This window comes from Homarus americanus, unplaced genomic scaffold, assembly GCF_018991925.1.
Source record: "Homarus americanus isolate GMGI-L3 unplaced genomic scaffold, GMGI_Hamer_2.0 scaffold14467, whole genome shotgun sequence".
In the NCBI taxonomy this organism is placed as follows: domain Eukaryota; kingdom Metazoa; phylum Arthropoda; class Malacostraca; order Decapoda; family Nephropidae; genus Homarus; species Homarus americanus.
This window is the reverse complement of record NW_024733734.1, coordinates 5,668,436-5,691,310: the sequence shown is the minus strand read 5'-3', so window position 1 is coordinate 5,691,310 and position 22,875 is coordinate 5,668,436. Positions and strand designations below refer to the sequence as shown.

Genomic DNA, 22,875 nt, shown 5'->3' with positions numbered 1-22,875 from the left:
ATATTCTGGACGGGTAATTTGTATGAATTTTATGAGCTAAAACAGGCAGTCAGGCAGGGTGGCGGGTGGGGCAAATCTAAAAATAGCATCTCCAGCCGGACACTCACCGCGTATATGTGGAAAAAATCCGTGTTAAGTGAAAGTTCAGCTCTGGCGAGGCACCGCGTATATGATAAAACGTGTTAAGTGAAACCGCGTTAGGCGGGGTAATACTGTATATATATATATAATATAGTATATATATATATAATATATATACAGTGTTAGGACAGGCCAGGAATCCAATGCTCTGTTTGTTCATTTGAGGGATAACAAGCATTGCATTGACTGGGATAATGCCTCCTCAATATTACCATGTAATTCAATTGATAGTAGGAACATCATAGAATCTAGTCTTATTAAACATACAGAAGCATTCAACATGAATTTGAGTAACGGCATTTACAAGCTGGACAATTTTGTAATTAAGAAGATTTGTAACCAGGTGAGAAGGCCGGGTCACCTGACCATCTGACCTGACCACCAACCGTTGTGTGCTATTTAAAGATTAGTAGGGTCATTACCTAATACCTGGCCATTGTGGACCTGGTCTCACCCTCCTCTGTATATATACACCTTGGTTTGTATTTCTCTCTCTAGTCTGCACTCACCCCTGAAGATGTGAATTACACGAAAGTGCTTGGGAACTTCGTGTTTTCTTCTTTCCTTGTGGTTATCAGCATATACCTAGATCACGCGCACCTACAGTGATTTACTTGCATATATATATATATATATATATATATATATATATATATATATATATATATATATATATATATATATATATATATATATATATATATATATATATATATATATATATATATATATATATATATATATATATATATATATATATATATATATATATATATATTCAGAAATTTATATACTAAATGCCCTATTACTTATACTGAGGCTTTAGCGAATATTGTATATAAACAGTTTTTTTAACTGAAAACCATTCAAAGGCGACACGGTAATATCTTTATGTGAACGCAAGAAAGCTTAGTCATTGTTTTAATACTTTTATCCCCCACTTTCCAATTATATTGACAGACGCTATTTCAGAAGCAAAAATATTACATTTCCATATTTCAGTAGCCAAAATAGTGGTTTTGTTGAACGTGATGTATTTTCCAATGTAAATTAGGGATAAACTACATGCAGAAAACAAAAGACTTACCTAACCTCTTCCGATGTTCAAGATATGTTACCGATTTTTTAATAGTTTTCGTTAAAATACTGTTATATTAGTGATATTCTATTCATACTGTGGTTGATATAATACCTTTCACGGAAATGTAATATTTTTGTAGCTGAAATGATATATCGACATAGTGAGTGGGATAAAATTGTATAAAAAACAATGACTTTCGCTTTTGTTTCATTCAAAAGATATACCTAATCACTTTTCAAGAAGAATGGTTTGCTAAAAAACTGTTGTATTGTATTACAATAATATCCTAATTGACTTGAATAAATATTACGATACCATATTTCTGAATATTTTCATTAAAATCCATCAAAATCATTTTCTTGTCATCGCTCGCAGCACCAAAACAGCTTTCTCCCAGTCCTCTTGAATAAAATAGAGGAATGGCTTTTTAATCGCTTAGCTTAAAAAACTATTACATCACACGAGTATTTTAATTTGGAACTGTGCCTGAATGAATATATTCTCGGAAACAAATAGTAGTTTTGCTTAAACGATGTATTTCAATGTAAAATAGGATAAATATTACCTAAAACAAAAGACTTCACCTAAGCCCGGCGTTCTTGAGATGTTATCTTCGCTTTTTTTTTAATAGGCTTTCAGTTAAAATTCATATATTACAAATGATTCTATCTACTGTGCTTGATATACTACATTCACGGAATAAATATTTTTTTTTTCCTGAAATTACGTGACGATACAGTGAAAGTGGATATAACTTAAATACTTGAATGGAAATATACAATATTTTGAAACTACCTATGCTTGTAGTAAAGTGTCGTATTTATTGAAATGGTAAACAAGTTTATAGGATCGAGTTTTTCTGAAGGTTTTGTTGTTCCATACTCCCTCAAAAATCTTGGCCTAATTTACAAACGAGGAATACTTTCATAAATTAAACGCCTCTTGGTCATAAAACTGTAAATGTAATTTACATACACATAAGCAGGTAGACGCAGCATATACGTGTATATATATATATATATATATATATATATATACATATATATATATATATATACACTTCTCATGTTTAGTCCATATAACACGGCGCCCATCAGCTCGATGAACAGGCTTTTGTGTGTGAAATATAACAGAGTTCAGGAACTGCTTTTAGTGTCCTTGTGGCTCAGTCAAGCTGCCTCCCCGTCACACCCAGGTCGAGGGTCCATTCTCATGGTGAGGTTGCTGGATTATATATATATATATATATATATATATATATATATATATATATATATAATATATATATATATATATATATACATATACATACATACATACATACATACATACATACATACACATACATACATACATATATATACACATACATACATACATACATACATACATACATACATATATACATACATACATATACATACATATACATACATACATACATACATACATACATACATACATACATACATACATACATACATACATACATGTTACATATATACATACATACATACATACATACATACATACATACATACATACATACATATATTATTATATATTACATATATATATATATATATATATATATATATATATATATATATATATATATATATATATATATATATATATATTAATATGTTAAAATCTCTCACTTAACGCTGTCAATTGAACCCAGAGGGTCCCGTGTTAAGTGAACTGCTATGAACAACAGAACATAAGTGGGATTAATTCCAATAGAAACCAGCCCGACCCTCAACCCACTTTTGACTAATAAATAACTATGTTGCAAAAATTTTATCTTAACTTACATGGTATGAAAAAAACAAGTACAGAAGAGGTTGGGTTAGGAAACATAAAGGCTAATTATAGGAAAATGAAGGTTAAGTTAGAGAAACCAAAGTTAGGTAGTGGGGAAAACACTTACGGTAGTAGAAGAGATGGGTCGGCATACGGGGATGGAGGCTGGTTCCGAGGCAGAGGGCAGATTATTGGCCCTCAGGTGAATCACCATTACTAGGTGAATCACCATCACTTCAACATTTCTTACAGTTGTCAGGGTCAAACCTCAAAGTCAATTTCACTGTCACTGTCATCACTTGGGCTGGCTGTGGTGGGTTGCTGCGGCCAAGAACTCGCTATGCTTTTTTGACTGCCGGTGTTTATGTTGTCATGACACCGGTGGATGTACGGCTCCATAGCTCGCACCAGCGGGTATGGAAGACTTATAGCGGGTCATCGCTATTGTCGCGAAAGGACGGACTTAACGTTTCTTCTGCAAACTCTATGGCACACTTATTATCACTATGACTTCTAAACCAGTTCTTCGGAGGAATGATGCACCTTTTCCTCCTCTTCACTGGCGGTTCTTCTTCCAACATCTCGTCGGCAGTCACTTCCAGGATCTCTGATCACCCCAGGATGTCTTCGCCAGGGTCTCGGAGAAGCCTTCAGCTGTAATACTGGAGCTTAGCTTTCTGGCAAGGTCCACTGCTACGCCGCAAATGGCGTCTGAACCTCACCAGTCACAGGTTCACCTCCTTCCTCACCTGGTATGCTATGCAACACATGTCTCCATGCGTGACTTAATCGAAAGCAATAGTCAGCAGAGATCCCATGCTCCACCAAGAAGTTCAGCTTGTTTTAATCTGCTAAACTTCTTCCAAAAATTTGACGAGAAGCCCTGAGTCACCGCCTGTCTCCTTATCCTCGCTTTTGTTTCGCTGTCGGTGTCACCTAGCTTACTTAACTCATCCTTGGTGTTGGTAGAGCCGTTTCAGCAGCTTGGAACTTCTTTGCAGAGCACGAGCTTTTTAACATTGCAGATCAACCCTGGTCCAAGGGCTGGATTGATTTAGTGTTGGGAGGAAGGAAGACCACTTTACGTTGGGGTGACCATCCATAAGTAGGGGCGAGTGTCCAGGTGGCGCTTGTCAAGGAGCAAATAAAATATTGAATGGAAACATTCTGTTGCTCGCAGAATCTCTCTTTCTGGTCAGCCGAACAAAACAGTTGTCAAAACCAGAAGAGGGACAGAGATAGGACATCCACGCCCACGCAGAAGTTAGCCAGTGGACACACAGTTTGTTCATGTCCATATTCTTGCAGGCGCAAGGGTTGGCGGAAGCCAGAATCACCCTCAGTAACTTTGGCTTTACAAATTTATATAAGCATTGGTGGTAAACAGGACGGTGACAAGGCTTCCTTTCAACTTCCCATCTCCTACCTTGCTGCAAACTGACAAAACGTATATCTTGAAGGTAACTTTTTCCAGAAAGTGCTTAATCTGATCTGTCCATGTTAAACACCCGGCTGCAAGTGCACGTCCTTCCTCCATAATCTCACGAAGAACGGAGAAAATCTCTTAGCCGCCAATAACGCAGTCAGCACTGCCTCACCACCAATGTTGATGTTGGTGATTCATTCCTCTTCTTAAACTTCCATGCAGCCAACCAAAGAAGCATTGAAGGGTTTGGGTCGCAATTCTAGCTTACGTGATTATTCTGCTATGATATAGTTTTGAGTGACTTCCCAAAATGAGCGCAGGTTCCATCGCTGCAAGGTACAAGGTCAGCGCTTGACGCAACCAAACAGTCATCACCAGCGGCCTTTCACTTTGCCAGCACCCTGTTCTGGCAACAGTTCGATAGATGAAGCACCTGCAGACTTTGGTGATTTTCATGTGCTTCTTGATCTTATTGCATCCTTTTTCTTTTGATCGTATGAATCATAGATTCGCTAGACGCCGATGCTGGCGCCAGCGAGATCAACTTGCTTCGCCTCCTTTCTCCAACGGAATAATTTGGTACTTCACCTCAGAGCTTAAGTTGAACGCTGGTCTTCTTGGCTTAGCGCCGGGGTCCAGGTATAAAAGCGCCATCTCTCCCCAGGTTGGCAGATCCAGCGGGTTTTCATTTCACGGAACAATGGATGCTGCTGCCATACCGGTGGTGGCCTTGAGGATGAACTGCCGCGCCAGGCCAAGCATCGCCTCTCCTCCTCCCCTGGAAGGCCCATTACAACATTTTTGCTCAACCACAGCCAAAGCAGCAGGGGGTAGGGATGTACAATCACGGCGTCTGATACCAGGATGTCAGTGATAATTTGAACAAAGACACACACACCGCAACTTTACGCTGCTCGGCGAGGAGAGGGAGGGAGAGGCGGTGCAGGCAGGCGCGGCGCGGGGGCAACGGTGTTACGCTTCGAGCCGGACACTCACCATATGAGAAAAATCCGTTGGGCGGAAAGTCTGTTTGGCGAGGCACCGCGATAAAACGCGAAACCGCCAGGCGGTATATATATATACACAACAAAATATATGTTAAATGAATTATTTATGGTGCATTAGGGTACTGGTCACTTCAGACACAAAGACGGGCTATAAATAGCCTCTCTTTTATCTCCTCCATCTCACCTGAGCCAGAGGGAAGGGTCTGTAAATAACATTTGTTTGCTTATTTTCATTTACTTGAAATAGATTTACCAATTATTTGTTTATTTTATTTAAAAGTCAATTACTGAATATTCTGTAAAAATATATTTTAAATTAATTATTTATAGGAGATGTATGATCAGTAAATATATGGTATTACTGGCCACTTCAGACACAAAGACAGGATAAAACAGCCCATCTCCCTTCTTACAGCTGCCAATGGGAAGTGTCTTGGATTAAATTTGATGTTTATTTTCATTGTTTGTCTAATTTATTATGTATCAGTAATATTACTAAAAATTGTGTAGGTAGAGGCAGCTCCCAAACAGGTAGATACTAAAGACTGGATGGAAGCATAATGTGTTGTCTAATGGTAGACCCTGCTGCCATATGGCATCACGAAAATTGTGACCAAGTCCCAGGTTCAGCGCTGACCTGACTTTCTGCTTCATTTACACACAATTGCAGTTTCAATTGTTCCTCTTACTTTGACAACACAATATCTTTTTTACTTTTTGTATTTATTTATGGTTAGTTACTTAAAATAAGGCCAATTCACTTCAAGTAATGGCATCAAATGTTACCAGCTGGTGTAGTGTAAACACTAGTGACGTCATTAAGCGTCTGTATTTAACTGTCAGTAGTTTCAAGAATTAGCAGTCATTTACTGAATATTCCTTGTAAAAAAATAAATTTTAAATTAATTATTTATAGGAGATAAGTATTATTATCAGTAAAATACCGATATGCCTTACTGACCCACCTACGGCTATAAATAGCCCAATCTCGTGGTCACTTTCCCTTTCTTGTCTCCTCACTGGCAAATGGGGGGATGGGGGAGGGGTGTGTGTGATAGCTGTGTTTATTACAGGGTATTATGTCTTTACGTATGTGAAGGTTTATAATACATTTTATTATTTTAATATACCAATAATCTTAATTTGAATCCAGTTACAAATGTAAAGTTTCAGTATAAAATAATTAGTGGTAGGACCTTAGTGGCTTACTTATGTTTCCATCACCACTCTTGACACACTAAACCACAATATTTAAGAGGTTAGAATTTTATACTTGGTGATGAAGACGACCAATTAACTTTGGGCAGGATTTTTTAATGTTCAAATTCCGTCTTATAAGCCGAGATATACGGTATGTAGCCTGCACTCCAAGGTTACCACACCAGGCCCCCTTTGTGTTTAAAGGATCCAAGATATAACCTTGACTCACATTTCCCATGCATTTTCTTGTAGCTTGTGCCGATTTCTCATGAATCACAGTGATTTTATTTAATCGTAACAGTGTTGTGAGAGTTTTGACCCATGTCTCATGTTGCTGGCAAGGTGGAGGGCGGTAAAACGTAAAAACTGCAAGGAGATTGCACCATATTGTTATATAGGTCCTCGTTAACGGAAAGAATCCGCTCTCCAGCAGGTTGCTCGTAACCGAAAATTCTTAATCGAAACCATTGTTTCAATGGGTTTTGTAATTGTCTGAAACACCGGACCCTAAATTCAACAAAATGGTAGAAAAGTACACTTACTTTGAGGTGTGTATGTAGAAGGTTCCTGGATGATGATGATGATGATGGGAATTAAATGGGGATGGAGGAGAAGGAAGAAGAGAAGGCATTGGGGTGAAAAAAAAGTCACCCCATGGCACCATTTCACCCATAAAATTTTAGTTCTCTTTGTATTTCAAGATTATTTTCTTTTAAATCAACACTGCACTGCATTATATATTGTCAATATAAAATATATTTCAAAATGACCAATAATTTGCTTGGAAACACAGAAAAAAGCTTAGTTGAAGAGTCTCAAGCAAGATGTTACCTCCACTGAAAACAGAGAGAGACTAACGCCTGTCTGGTGTGTTAACAGGTTGGATGGCACCAGAAACTAGTTTTTTACCTTCAATTATGTTCAATAATTGTTAAACTGAACTAAAAAGTATTATTAAACTTAGAAAATTATTGAATAGTATAAACTTTGATATTTACTAAAATAGTAAGGAATTTGCCTTAAAACACATTACTGTATTGGCGGACTAATACTACAGCTGGTGGACCGCCAAATGCAAGCGAAATACAGAAGTTTTCCCAAAAAACTCGTTAATCGAGATTGCTTCAACTGTTAAGAATCTTATGGAAGGTAAATCATTAACCGAAATCTCGTTAACCGAGGGACCACTGTAGTGTGGTCCCTCCTGATGCCTCTCCCAGTGTTCCTGGCCCTTCTAGCATCAGTGATAGTTTGTCTGGCCCTTCAACAAGCAATCCTAGCGCTATGAATCCACATGTACAACTATCTTTTGCAGCAGAAGGAAAAAATGAATAATCTGGACTGATTCAAGTAAAATTGCAAAAATCAAAATTTACACCACTACTATCTACCGAAATATTAATTTTTTCACAACTTTTCTTCTAAAACTATTTTTTGTGAAATATGTACGCTTTATAACAGAATAAGTTTTATATTGCAATCACATGAAATAATGAAGGTATAAAGTGATGTATAAACATTTTCATCAAGTGTATAGAAATAATTATTTTATCGTGATTACTCATTACAACTGTTTGTAGATAATTTATTTACAATGCTAATGCAACAAATCACACCTTTTTATCTCAAACAGCAAGCATGCTATGACTCATTATGTATAATTACCCCTCAGGTGGTGTAGTCTAGCGCTGTGATGTAAGTAACAGGCCAGACCCAGGAGCGTCTGGCAGGAGAGTGCCTACCCAAACCCAAGAGGTAAACTAACCATCTAAACTATCAACAACTATTCTCCATACAGTGTTACCAGATCACCTGCCTCATCATGCATGTTAGCATGGGATGAACTTCTGCTGTTGACTGTACAGGACAGCCCCAATTTATGATCTCCCGATTTGTGATATTTTGCATGAACAATGGTGATGTTTTAAGACCACTTATTTATGATAAAACAAATTTGCATGAACGATGGTCATCATCACGCCAAAATTTCTGACACCCAGTACAGTATATGGAACACATTTCTCGCTGAACTTATCAGCGGTGTCATCTATCACACTTCGCCATGGAGCCACCCGATGCACTGCAATCCCGCGCTTTGTTCCATGGTGATCGATTCTGCCCGTAATCGTGTAGCTCAATGATTATTAGTCCGTATCGGTGTTGATACTTATCAGTGGTGGGTTTTTTTCCTTATAGTGAGAGAGCATTCACATTGTACTCTGTTTTGGTGATTGTGAAGTCATTTTTACCATGTTTTTTATGACTGTAAAGTACTTTCCTTCTGTTGTTATGAACATGATGCGAGCAGTGTTGGCCGCTATCATTGTTTTTACATTATCATCAGCGTTTTTCCTTAAAATAAAATGACATCACTAATATTCAGATTATATTCAATTTTTGTGATTGTGAAGTGAGCAGTGTAACTTTGAAAATGTCTAGCAAGCTGTTGCTGAAGGCTCCTGCATCTAGGAAGGCCAAGGTGCTCTGGAAAACCATGTCTCTGGAGGTGAAGCTTGACATTGTGAAGCAGCTGTTTGCTCTTAACGATGTGATGGGTTTTTTAATTGTGTTTAGTTATTTTATTAGTGTAGGATTGTTTTTTCGTGATACATGTGGGTGTCAAACATGCTGGGAACATATCCCATTGAACCACATGTTATAATGCCCCTGATTAACAATACAGGTACTTCAATTTGCGATGGAGTTGAACATAACCCCATCTTAAACGTATATCTGTACTATTTTTTCATATAAAATATAAGATGACTGTCCTGGATTTATGTAAATATTACCATATCATTAAGTACAAGTATAATAAATCATATACTGTATTTTCATTTGATAGCATTTACTTGCAGGGAATCTAGAGAAGGAATAAATTGTAGTTGCAACATTTCAGTAGTGTTTCTTTTTTTTTTTTAACAGAAGTAGATGAGTGTCTTTTATTTTTATGTAATGTATACTGCACTGTACAGTACTTGTAAAATGATATTGGATTATAGTCCTTCCGATTATGGCCAACTCCCTTGCAGGAGTTTCCGAAAGGTCATTGTAAATATATACCCTGTACTTTTTGTTGTTTATAAGTCTCACATATCTTTCTAAGTAAACAGTACATCACTGTACTATTTTCATTGATTTCTAAAATGTGAATAAGAATTGTTTTTATTATTATTTTTTTTTTTTTACATGAAACAGAGATTCCATTATTTTACTATTTTGGAGAATTTTCATATGAAACTTCCGTCACATTGCAAGTCTTAATTCTCTGGAGTACAGTATTATGACCAACTTGTAATTCCTTAGGTCACTTTTTGTCTATGATATCACACTTATATGGTTGTACAATTTCTTCTAAAAAGCCTTTTTTTTTTTTTTTTACAGTTTTTGTGATATACTGTAGTCCTGAATGCGACGTCCAGCTTCCATCAAGGGAAGTGTAGCAACTCCCTTTGGGATAAACACATAAACATAAAAGAATTAGCAGTAGTCCTATTCTTTTTGTTGGCAAACCCAAATTTCAAAAACATGACAATTCTGTTTGCCATAGACAACAAAGCGGCAGTGCTTTGTCTCAATCATCATGGCTCAACCAGATCTTGTCCCCTTCTAAAACTGTCAGAAAATTTTTTCAAAGTTTGTGGAACACAAACACTTTACCTCAAAGCAACTCACACACCGGGAGTACAAAACAATTGGGCAGATGGGTTGTCCCGTCTCAGGCCAGTATCGACGAAAACAGAATGGTCCCTAAAGATATTGAAGTTCAAGAATCTAGTGAGGAGGTTTGGGACTCCACAAATAGATATCTTTACCTCACAGAACAAGGTGCCAACTTATGCATCTCTGGAACGATCGAATCTTTTAGGAAATGCTCTACTCATAGATTGGAATTCAATCTATCTGTTCCCACAAGGCTTTTGGTATCAGGTATAGAAAATCCAAGTCTTTTTCATGGTGAAAAATTACTGGAAAAGGTCACATTAGTAAATTCTGATTTTGCTGGAGAAATTACACTGATTGGGACCAGCCTTTTCATGAATTACAGTCAAGGGATGAAAAATAATTATTGACGAGTCTGCAAACTTACCTTGACAGTGATGGATGTTCCAAAACAATGTCACATTGGGCAAGGCGACCAATTACTGTAAATGGTTTGTTCAAGGGTATTGTATCCACAATAATCCCATTCTTCAGGACCTCAAATGAATACTCAGCTATGGGTAGTCCACTCCATGTTGGTTCCTGAGGAGGTAAATATATTCACAGTAGATAAACAAAATTCATAAATATGACAACTTTCAACATAAAAAAAACTCAGTAAATCCATGGAAAGTGCTCACGTGATTTGATGACTGAATACGATGTGCAAAACAAGTGTATAAATTAGAGATGGATGGTAGAAGGTGAAGGGGATGCTCAAGAAGATGGAAGGATGGGTTGATGGACACATTAAAAGGGAATGAGTTGGACATCATGAAAGCAGATCTTGTTGCTATTTTCACTTCAGATGGATGTGAATCCAGAGGACCTCAGGTACCTGGCAGTCATATTTGTGGAAATTAAAGTTGAAGGACTGCCTGTGTTGCATAAAAGTTGGGCTAACACAGATGCAATGTGAAAATAAAAAGTAACACTTAATTTTGAAGAAACAAAAGGAAATACAGAATTTAAAAAAAGTTTAAGAGCTTTAAGAATACAAATGTGCCGCATCTTACGCAAGGGTTAAGTTCCGAAGAGGGAGCATAAAGCCCAAAACGCATATACCTGTACTCAAAATTACCCCTGAAAATCCCTTAAATCACCCATAAAGTACATGGTCATATATACCTGGCAAGGGCACACCTAACGACTAAGCTGGTTAGGCCTATTTCAGTTAAAATTCGCACCACACACAGAATGTGTCCCCCCAAAAAAAAATAAATAATAATTATCATAAGGTCAAAAACATAAGGGAAGTAATCCTTATCTAAGTTGTCATCAACACCACCACCTATGTTGTCATTAACACCACAAAGTCTCGTCATCACCATGACCCAGCCCTTTGTTTGTTGGTGGTGGAAATAGTTTGCATCACTCCTGAGATGCCACTGTCTCTCATGGAAGGAGAGAAGAATGACAGTTAACACCACCTGTCTAACCAGATGGTACTGGATAAAGCGGGCCATCCTGTATCATCATATAGTTACAGGTATACCTCGATAACCGACACATATGTGGACTGCAAAAAGCAATAAATCCCATATGAATATGACAAATTCAGGAGGTTAGGGACCAGCCAACCCCCTATAACTCCTACCTACCTACCCTTGATATATCTCTGTCATTCAGACTGTCAAGCAAAAAAAAAAATAAAAAATAAAATAAAAGCAGACACATAGCAGGCAAAATAAGCATTAATTTAGAAATGTACTGCCAGCAGCACCCTAACCCGGGGCTTAAGGGTTAAGAGTTTTAAAATACATCCCCACACTTTTCGAAAACAATTACAGGCTAGTGGAAATTTCTGTGGGCTAACAAAGTTTTTAGATTCAGCAGGCCTGCTAACACATGCAGACCCTCACTATGTTGATGTTCCATGCCTATAAACCTGTTCTATATGGTTACTGGAGAAATACAGCCATCTACAAACATAATAAATGGCTTCTCTTATAAAGAATTATTTTATTAGGTTAATATGTTGTGGGAGGGAGGAGGGAAAGAATGAAAAAGTGAGGCATCACCTTCGGTATAACGTATCCTTTTATTCTCAAGTCATAATACAAATTATAACTATATTTTATCTGTTATTGAAGACCTTGTATTATTTATGATGAATCATATGCCATAAGAGGCTGATCAGTGTAGAATATTATAATAATAAATCAATAAAATTCAGGTTGAAAGCTGGCCTAGACGGCAGTTGGCAAGTAAGGAAGCCATTACGTACCTTCTGATACAGCTTGTTCTTTTACTTTGAAGCCATTTTACAAATTATATATCATATTTTCTTCTATTATTTACTATATTATTTATGAAGAAACATACTTCATAAGAGGCTGAACACACGAGAATATAATAATGACTAAAAAACAACAAACTGGCAAATACGGCACAGCCAGTCCCACCCTTTGTGAATTGGCTTGTCTTTTATTTTGAAGTCAAATTATATACAGTATCACATTTTGTTCTATTTAATACTGTATGTTATAATATTTACAATGAAACATACACCATAATAAGCTGAATAATACGAGAATACTGTATACAGTCAACCCTCGCTTTACGCGGTCCCACATTCTGCGTTTCCACGTTTATGCGGTACCCTGCCGAAACCGGAATGCTCACATTCCGCGGTGTGTGTACCCCTTTATGCAGAGAGCGGCGCGAGCAGGGTGCGCACAAGGTCGCCCAGTCATCAAAACATTACCGAGTTCTTCACCTGCCACCCACCACAGCCGGCCCAAGTCAGTGATAGTGATAATTATAGTGAGGATATGGACTTGTATGGACTTTGAGGGGGTTTGACAAAGAGGCCCTGCAAGCCTCTGTGGTGGATAGTGATACAATTGATACAAGTGATACAGGTGAGGGCCAATAATCTGCCCTCTGCCTCGGAACCAACCCCCCATCCCCGTGTGCCCAGCCATCTTTTCTACTACTGTAAGTGTTAAAAAACCTAATATTATTGATATTTCTCTTAATTATTAATTGTGTGTGCATACCATCATAAAATTAAGAAGTTATTTTTACTACAACGTAGGTATTGTGTCTGAAAAACTGGAGTTTGGGGGTCGGCCCGGTCTCTATTTCAATTAATCCCATATGTTATGTTGTTCACTTTACGCGTTTCTCTCTTTACGCGGGCCGCCGTGGGTTGAATTAACCGCGTAAAGTGAGGGTTCACTGTAATAATCAAAATATAAACGAACTTGCAATTGTGACAATGGCCAATTGGTGGTACAGCCGTAACGCGCATAACTCTTACCAATATGTCAAGGGTTCGAGCCTTGGCCCAGACACACGTAAAAAGGGTGTTATCCAGTGTGATCCTCACTACCAAACACCACAGGTTTCCCGGTCGTTGGTTTCCTCCTATACTAACACTGGATGAACTGTCCAAATGGCTAGTAAGCTGACAAGTGGCGAATATGATAAAAAGAAAAAGAAAAGGTGTCATCTCAAATCTATTAGCTCTCATTAGGCCTATATCAAATCTGATTAGACCACACTATCCACATCTAAGACAATACAGTATACAGGGTGTTCCATAAACACTTTCGTAAATTAGGGAGTGTATTCCCGAGACACAAATAAAGATAAATGACTAAGTGACCAAATTTTCAATTCTCAAAAGTTTCGGAGTTATAGCACATGACAGGTTTGGTGGGAATGTGATGAAACCTACGGTCACCTGACGACATAAATCCCCTTGATTTCTACCTGTTAGGTCACTTAAAAAGCAAGGTGTATGTTACGGAGGTCCTGTGAAGAATTGTGGCGCTGTGTGCAGGACAGTGTGACAAACATTCACAACACTCCTGGGATCTTTGAAGGTGTGCGACAGGTAGACCCTGCTGCCATATGGCATCACGAAAATTGTGACCAAGTCCCAGTTTGCTGATCTGTCTTTCTGCCTCATTTACACACAATTGCAGGGTCAAAATTGGTTCTCTTACTTTGACAACACAACATACATAGGTACTCCTTGACTTACGACCTACTCGACTTACAACAACCCGGACATACAACCGCCGCAGTCTTACCAAATTTTTTTCAAATTACGTATTTTCGAGTCTCGACGTTAGTGATCGCGCTGTGTACTGACAAAATTTTTTTTGTAATTCCCTTTAAAATGGCTGGCAAGCTTAAAAGTGAGAGTTTTGTGGTGCTGAGAAGAAAAAGAGACACTCAAATTAGATTTTCTATGTATTATTTTTGCATTTTCGACTTACGACCAATTCGACTTACGACCTGGATTTGGATTCCTAACCTCATCGTAAGTCAGGGACTGCCTGTATATTGTTTCTCACTATTGATATTTTTTTTACTTTTTGTATTTCTTTATGGTTCTTTAATATTATTATTAATGTTGTTATTAGTATTATTATCATTATTATTTCATTATTTTATTTAAAAAATAATAATTTTTTATTATAAATTTTATTTACTATGAATTACAGTACAGGTGTTATTATTTTATTTTTAATTTTCATTTTTATTATAAATTTTATTTACTATGAATTATTATTATTATTATTACATTTTTGCCCCACAGGCCCCGATGTGGGTCAGTGACCTTTGCCCAGGTGTGCTAATCCCCGTAAAAAAAAGGTCACTTGTGCAACGGGTTGAAACCTGTATGGGCAAAAAGGGCGGAACTTTGAACATTTGTTCTAAATGTTAATACCAACACAAAATGTATGGCATTATTATTGTTAAATGTCACTAGTACATAACAGTGGATGTTTCATTTACACCCCATAGGTTTCATCACATTCCTACCAAACCTATCATGTGCTGTAAATCCAAAACTATTGAGAATTGAGAATTTGGCCATTTAGTCACCCATCTTTATTTTTATCTCAGGAATACCCCCGATTTATGAAAGGTATTTACGGAACACCCTGTATATTATACTTAAAACACTAGCCATGGGTTAAACAGAAGAGAAAGTATCACTGGGGTGTTTAGGGATGATTGCATAACACACAAAGTCAGAGAGAAGAGAAAGAAGAAAATACAAGAGAAAGAAGATAAGAGAAGAGAAAGAAGAAAAGAACAGAGAAAAAGAGAAGGTGAAATAAGAAGAGAAAGAGAAGAGAGAGATATGAATAACATATATACGTACTGTAGAATCTTGATTATTCACGAAATACAAATTTGCATACTTGTGGCAAGAATTCGCACCATGCCACTGCTCACCAAACTCAAAGGGACTCTCCCACTCCTCCTCCAATCATCGGATCAAAAGGGAAGTCAGTGAAACTTGCGGGTACGTATTTCCCTAATATATAATCATTGGTTATGCAACCCTGCAATTAATGAAATGTCAGTTTATGGAGTACAGTTGTACCCCACTTAACGCGGTCAATAGAACCCAGAGGGTCCCGCGTTAAGTGAAATCCGCGTTAAGTGAACAACAGAACATATGGGATTAATTCCAATAGAAACCAGCCCGACCCCCAAACTCCACTTTTTGAAGACACATAACTATGTTGTAGTAAAAATAACATCTTAATTTTATGATGGTACAAGCACACAATTAATACTTAAGAGAAATAGAGAAATACAGTCGCCAAGTTAATGTCTATTCAAATAATGGACTCAACTCCCTCCCCCTCTCACACTACACTGCCGGCTCTTCCCTCTCTGAGAAATTTTGGGGGAAAACCACTAAATTTTAATAAATAATACCTCAAACTAAAGTTAGGATAATACAATTGACATTGCTGGATTCCTTGTAAGACCAGGAATATTTTGAATATAAATGTCATATATTTTGCACAAAAGATAACATAGTTACCTAGAGAAAAATTTTTATCTAAAATTGTATGTTTAATGCAAAATATATGATGTTTATATTCAAAATGATCACCAAATTATAAGAATTCCAGCAATGTAAATTATATTCTGACCGGGTAATTTGTATGAATTTTATGAGCTAAAACAAATATCTTCAGTTAATAAAAAAATAATAATCTTCACGACACTATCTGTCAATCAAAGTACCCCACCTTGCCTCCCCCCCTCTTCCAACCGCGCGGTCAGTCCCAACCCTCCCCCCACCCCCCACCAATCCTCCCTTCCAGGGTTTTTAACATTTAGTATTAAATAATACCTCAGATTAAAGTTAGGATAATATAATTGACATTGCTGGATTCCTTGTAAGACCAGGAATATTTTGAATATAAATGTCATATATTTTGCACAAAAGATAACATAGTTAATTTGAGAAAAATTTTTATCTAAAATTTGTATGTCTAATGCAAAATATATGATGTTTATATTCAAAATGATCATCAAATTATAAGAATTCCAGCAATGTAAATTATATTCAGACCGGGTAATTTGTATGAATTTTATGAGCTAAAACAAATATCTTCAGTTAATAAAAAAAAAAATAATTCTTCACGGGGTAACAGATGGTCGGTCGGTCCCTCCCTCCCCCCCACCCCCCACCAACCGTCCCAAGGAGATGTGTGGGATAACCACTAAATTTTAATAAATAATACCTCAAACTAAAGTTAGGATAATATAATTGACATTGCTGGATTCCTTGTAAGACCAGGAATATTTTGAATATAAATGTCATATATTTTGCACAAAAGATAACATAGTTACTCTGAGAAAAATTTTTATCTAAAATTTGTATGTCTAATGCAAAATATATGATGTTTATATTCAAAATGATCACCAAATTATAAGAATTCAAGCAATGTAAATTATATTCTGGCCGGGTAATTTGTATGAATTTTATGAGCTAAAACAGGCAGTCAGGCAGGGTGGCGGGTGGGGCAAATCTAAAAATAGCGTCTCGCCGGACACTCACCGCGTATATGTGGAAAAAATCCGTGTTAAGTGAAAGTTCAGCTCTGGCGCGTATAAGTGAAACCGCGTTATAATATATATATATATATATATATATATATATATATATATATATATATATATATATATATATATATATATATATATATATATATATATATATATATATAATAATAATAATAATAATAATAATAATAATAATAATAATAATTAACGGTTTCTTCCACATATACGCGGTGAGTGTCCGGCTCGAGACTCTATTTTTAGATTCGCCCCACCCGCCTGCTCCCGCCTCCTCCCTCCGCTTGGGCAAGCCGTGCGGTAAGGTTGCGCAGTGTGTGTCTTTGTTGAGTTATCACTGACGTCATATGACGTATCGGACTGTGATTGGCCATGCATCCCTACCCCCCTCTGCTGCTAGCTGTAATTGGCTTAAAGTATTATGACGTTTCCACCCGGGGGAGGGAGGAAAGACGACGCTTGACCTAGCCGCGGCAGTTTCATCCCTCCAGGCCGCTCCGTGTATACGTGAACCCATTGTTCTGTGAAATGGCTTCCGCCGGACCACCACCGCCACCAGAGAGACCTTTCCTTACCTGGACCCAGCCACACTAAGCCCAAGAAGACACGCCGTGGTCTAAGCTACGAAGTGAAGTACCAGATCATTCAAGATTTGGAGAAAGGAACACGGCAAGTTGATCTTGCGCGCCAGCATGGCGTCAACGAATCTACGATTCGCACTATCAAGAAGGATGCAGCCAAGATCAAAGAGCACATGAAAATCACAAAGTCTGCAGGTGCTTCAACGATCAGTGGAAAATTTGCTGGCGAGTTATTTGATTCATCAGGCGCGACGCAACATGGCGGTGGACACGCGCTCAGTGCAGGAGTACGCACATGAGCTATACGCAGCAGTGTCACGTAAGCTGGGAATTGCAGAGCCCAAACCCTTCAATGCTTCCTCTGGTTGGCTGCATAGGTTTAAGAAGAGGAACAAGATCACCAACATCAACATTGGTGGTGAGGAAGCGAGTGCTGACCGTGTGGCGGCTAGAGATTTTCCTCCGTTCTTACGTGAGATTATATGAGGAAGGACAGTACACCGACGACCAGGTGTTTAACATGGACGAATCTGGTCTTTTCTGGAAAAAGCTACCGTCCAAGACCTTTGTTGTAAAGAATGCCAGCAAGGTTCGGGGCCGGAAGATACAGAAGGAATGCATCACCGTCCTGTTTACCACCAATGCCTCCGGTACCTGTAAACCAAAGATATCGGTGATTCACACAGCCCACAAGCCGCACGCCTACAAGAATATGGACATGAACAAGCTTAATGTCCACTGGCTAACCGCACGTAAGGCGTGGATGTCCTCTTCTCTGTCCCTCTTCTGGTTTGACAATTGTTTTGTTCCTGACGTGAAGAAATTAAGCGAGCAACAGAATGTTCCATTCAGCATTTTGTTGCTCCTTGACAACACACCTGGACACTCGCCCCTACTTATGGATCGTCACCCCAACGTAAAAGTGGTCTTCCTTCCTCCCAACACTACGTCATTAATCCAGCCCATGGACCAGGAGTTGATCTGCAATGTGAAAGCTGCGTACTCTGCAAAGAAGTTCAAGCTCCTGAACGACTCTACCAACACCAAGGATGAGTTGCGTAAGCTGGGTGACACCGACAGCGCGAGTAAAAGCGACGAGGACAAGGAACAAGAGGTGGCGACTCAAGAAGTTCTCGTCAAACAATTTTGGAAGCAGTTTAACGTCAAACAAGCCGTAGACTTCTTGGTGGAGGCATGGGATCTGCTGTCTATTGCTACGATTCGTCACGCATGGAGACATGTGTTGCATGGCATACCAGGTGAGAGGAGTGAACCTGTGACTGGTGAGGTTCAGACTGTTGCAGTAGCAGTGGACCTTGCCAGAGAAGCTGCGCTCAATATTACAGCTGAAGGCTTCTCCGAGACCACCAACGAAGACATCCTGGAGGTGATCAGAGATCCTGAAGTGACTGCCGACGAGATGTTGGAAGAAGATCACGTCAGTGAAGAGGAGGAAGAAGGTGCGTCATTCTCCGAAGAACACAGTTTAACTCATAGTGATATTAAGGGTGCCATGGAGTGTGCAGAGAAAATGAAGTCCTTCCTTTCCCGCGACAATGACGATGACCGCTATGAAGTCTTCCATACCCGGCTGGTGCAGGCTATGGAGCCGTACATCACGGTGTATCAAGACAACATAAACACCAGCCGTCAAAAAAGCATAACCGAGTTCTTCGCCTGCAACCCACCACAGCCAGCCCAAGCCAGTGATAGTGACAGAGGTAGAGACAGTGAAGATGACTTTGAGGGATTTGTCAGGGAGGCCATAACAAGTGTGGGTGACAGTGATGGTGACTCACCTGAGGGCCAGTAGCCTGCCCTCTGCCTCGGAACCAGCCTCCATCCCCGTACGCCGACCCATCTCTTCTACTAACGTAAGTGTTCCACCTAACTTTTATTTTTCCTAACCTAACCTTTATTTTTCCTATGTTAACCTTTAGTTTTCCTAACTTAACCTCTTCTATATTACTTGTTTTTTCATACCATCATAAAGTTAAGATAAAATTTTTACTACAACATAGTTATGTGTCGTCAAAAAGTGGAGTTTGGGGGTCGGGCCAGTTTCTATTGGAATTAATCCCATATGTTCTGTTGTTCACTTAGCGCGGTTTTCACTTAACACGGTACCCTGTGGGTTTTATTGGCCGCGTTAAGCGGGGTACTACTGTATATATATATACAACAAAATATATGTACAAAAAATAAATGTTAAATGAATTATTTATGGTGCATTAGGGTACTGGTCACTTCAGACGCAAAGATGGGCTATAAATAGCCTTCTTTATCTCCCCTCCATCTCACCCTGAGCCAGAGGGAAGGGTGGTGGTAAATAACATTTGTTTGCTTATTTTCCATTTACTTGAAATAGATTTACCGAATTATTTATTTATTTAAAAGTCATTTACTGAATATTCTATGTAAAAAATAAATTTTAAATTAATTATTTATAGGAGATAAGTATTATGATCAGTAAATATATGGTATTACTGGCCACTTCAGACACAAAGACAGGATAAAAATAGCCCATCTCCCCCTCTTCTTACAGCTGCCAATGGGAAGCGTCTTGGTAATTAAATTTGATGTTTATTTTCATTGTCTAATTTATCATGTATCAAAGTAATATTACTAAAAATTGTGTAGGTAGTAGGCAGCTACCAAACAGGTAGATACTACCGCCTGGGAAGATATTGGAAGCATAATGTGTTGTCTAATGGTAGACCCTGCTGCCATATGGCATCACGAAAATTGTGACCAAGTCCCAGGTTCAGCGCTGACCTGACTTTCTGCCTCATTTACACACAATTGCAGTTTCAATTGTTCCTCTAACTTTGACAACACAACATACATACAGTATATTATTTCTCACTTTTGATCTTTTTTTTACTTTTTGTATTTATTTATGGTTAGTTACTTAAAATAAGGCCAATTCACTTCAAGTAATGGCATCAAATGTTACCAGCTGGTGTAGTGTAAACACTAGTGATGTCACTTAAGCGTCTGTATTTAACTGTCGGTAGTTTCAAGAATTAATGCAGTCATTTACTGAATATTCCTTGTAAAAAAATAAATCTTAAATTAATTATTTATAGGAGATAAGTATTATTATCAGTAAATATACCGATATGCATTACTGACCACCTCCACGGCTAAAAATAGCCCAATCTCGCGGTCACTTTCCCTTTCTTGTCTCCTCACTGGCAAATGGGGGGGCGTGGGGAGGGGTGTGTGATGATAGCTGTGTTTATTACAGGGGTATAATTCTCTTTTACGGTATGTTAGACAGGTTTATAATACATTTTTATTATTTTAATATACCGGTAATCTTAATTTGAATCCAGCTTGCCAAACGTAAGTTTCAGTATAAAATAATTAGTGGTAAGACCTTGTGAGTGGCTTACGATGTTTCCATCACCACTCTTGACACACTAAACCACAATATTTAAGAGGTAAGAATTTTATACTTGGTGGTTTAGACGACCCCCTAACTTTGGGCTGATTTTTTTAATGTTCAAATTCCGTCTTATAAGCCGAGATATACGGTAGTGTTTTTTTTTTGGTATCCAAATATAAAATGTTGAATTAAAAAAACTCGCAAAATTTGATAACCTACTGTAGACTGTAAAAACTTTGCAATATTCAAATCGTCCAAATTTAAATACAACTTCCTATGGAAAAAATTTATTCGAGTCTGGTACTTTCCTTGTTTGGCTAAATTTTGCCTTATTTACCCAACAGTACGATACTTTTTTGGGTGAATTAATACCTGTAATAAAGCAACATCCTAATAAACCAGGATTTGAAGATGAATAAAATGCTTTTAACTGTTTTAATGGACATGATATTAAGAGATTTAAAGTTTTTTTTTTTTTTTTTTTTGCTTACCAAATATTTTAATTCAACTAATTTTTACCGAGTTTTTTTTACTTTTATTTTTTGTTTTTAGATAAAGATTTTTTGTTTTATTTAGATGTTGATATACATGTTTACATTTGCTTACCTTCTACTGTTGGAATAAATTTCCCGTCGTTGTCATACCGACAAAAACAGGAGAAAGAATGTAAACACTACAGCCCGCTAGATGTGGAGGGGACCAGGTGTATAAAATGAGTGCTTTATTAAAGATTTCATCTTATACAGATTTTTTCTTTAAATTGATGAAAATGACGATTGATAAGCAGTTCTAAGTGATGATATTCAAAGAGGTGTGAGTACTTGTGCCAAAAGGGCTGTATATCAAGCAAAGGTTTCACTGGTGTCGGTAGTAGGCAGCTACCAAACAGGGAGGTACTACTGCCTGGGAAGATATTGGTAGACCCTGATGCCATATGGCATCACGAAAATTGTGACAAAGTCCCAGGTTGCTGATCTGACTTTCTGTCTCATTTACACACAATTGCAGGGTCTCAATTGTTTCTCTTACTTTGACAACACAACATACATATATTGTTTCTCACTCTTGATTTGTTTTTCAATCTTGTATTTCTTTATGGTTCTTTTTTATTATTATTATTATTATTATTATTATTATTATTATTATTATTATTATGCACCCCTGGGAACTGACCACCGTCTTCTGACCAGGAGGTGCTAATCAGTCCACCATGGGAACAACAGAGGGGCCCACCGGCTATGCACCTGACTACGACATAACACAACACCACCCAGCAGGGCGAGGTACTGTGACACCACCCCACACCACCCGGTGTCCCCATGACCACGTGAGGTCCTTCATATCAACACCCGAGGACAAGTTACTGCACCACGTGAACACCACATCACCTGGTGTTTTCATGACCAGCCCAGGCCTGGGCCATCAACTGTAAACTATAATACTGTAATTTGTATGTTCAATCATTGTTCCTTCTCCTTTCAGTAATGAAAGTTTTTGTTAAACAACCCACCCACCCCATGTCTTTGTATGTAATAAGTCATTTTTGTCCAATGTATAATTTCAGCCTTTAGGCTGCCGACTTTTTCAATAAACCGTTAATTGCGCGCACACACGCACGCACGCACGCACGCACGCACGCACGCACGCACGCACGCACGCACGCACGCACACACACACACACACACACACAC

The 22,875-nt window shown here is 38.0% G+C and overlaps 1 protein-coding gene across 3 annotated transcripts in view; it reads right to left on the bottom strand.

The window, feature by feature from the left end:
- The window catches only part of LOC121869951 (kanadaptin-like), a 140,004-nt gene that overhangs the window by 85,129 nt on the left and 32,000 nt on the right, over positions 1-22,875 (bottom strand). For all 3 annotated transcript variants that reach the window (XM_042371552.1, XM_042371550.1, XM_042371551.1), the window contains exon 3: positions 10,752-10,906. In XM_042371552.1, coding sequence (XP_042227486.1) covers positions 10,752-10,906 — 155 coding nt within the window. The remainder of the gene's footprint in view (positions 1-10,751; positions 10,907-22,875) is intronic.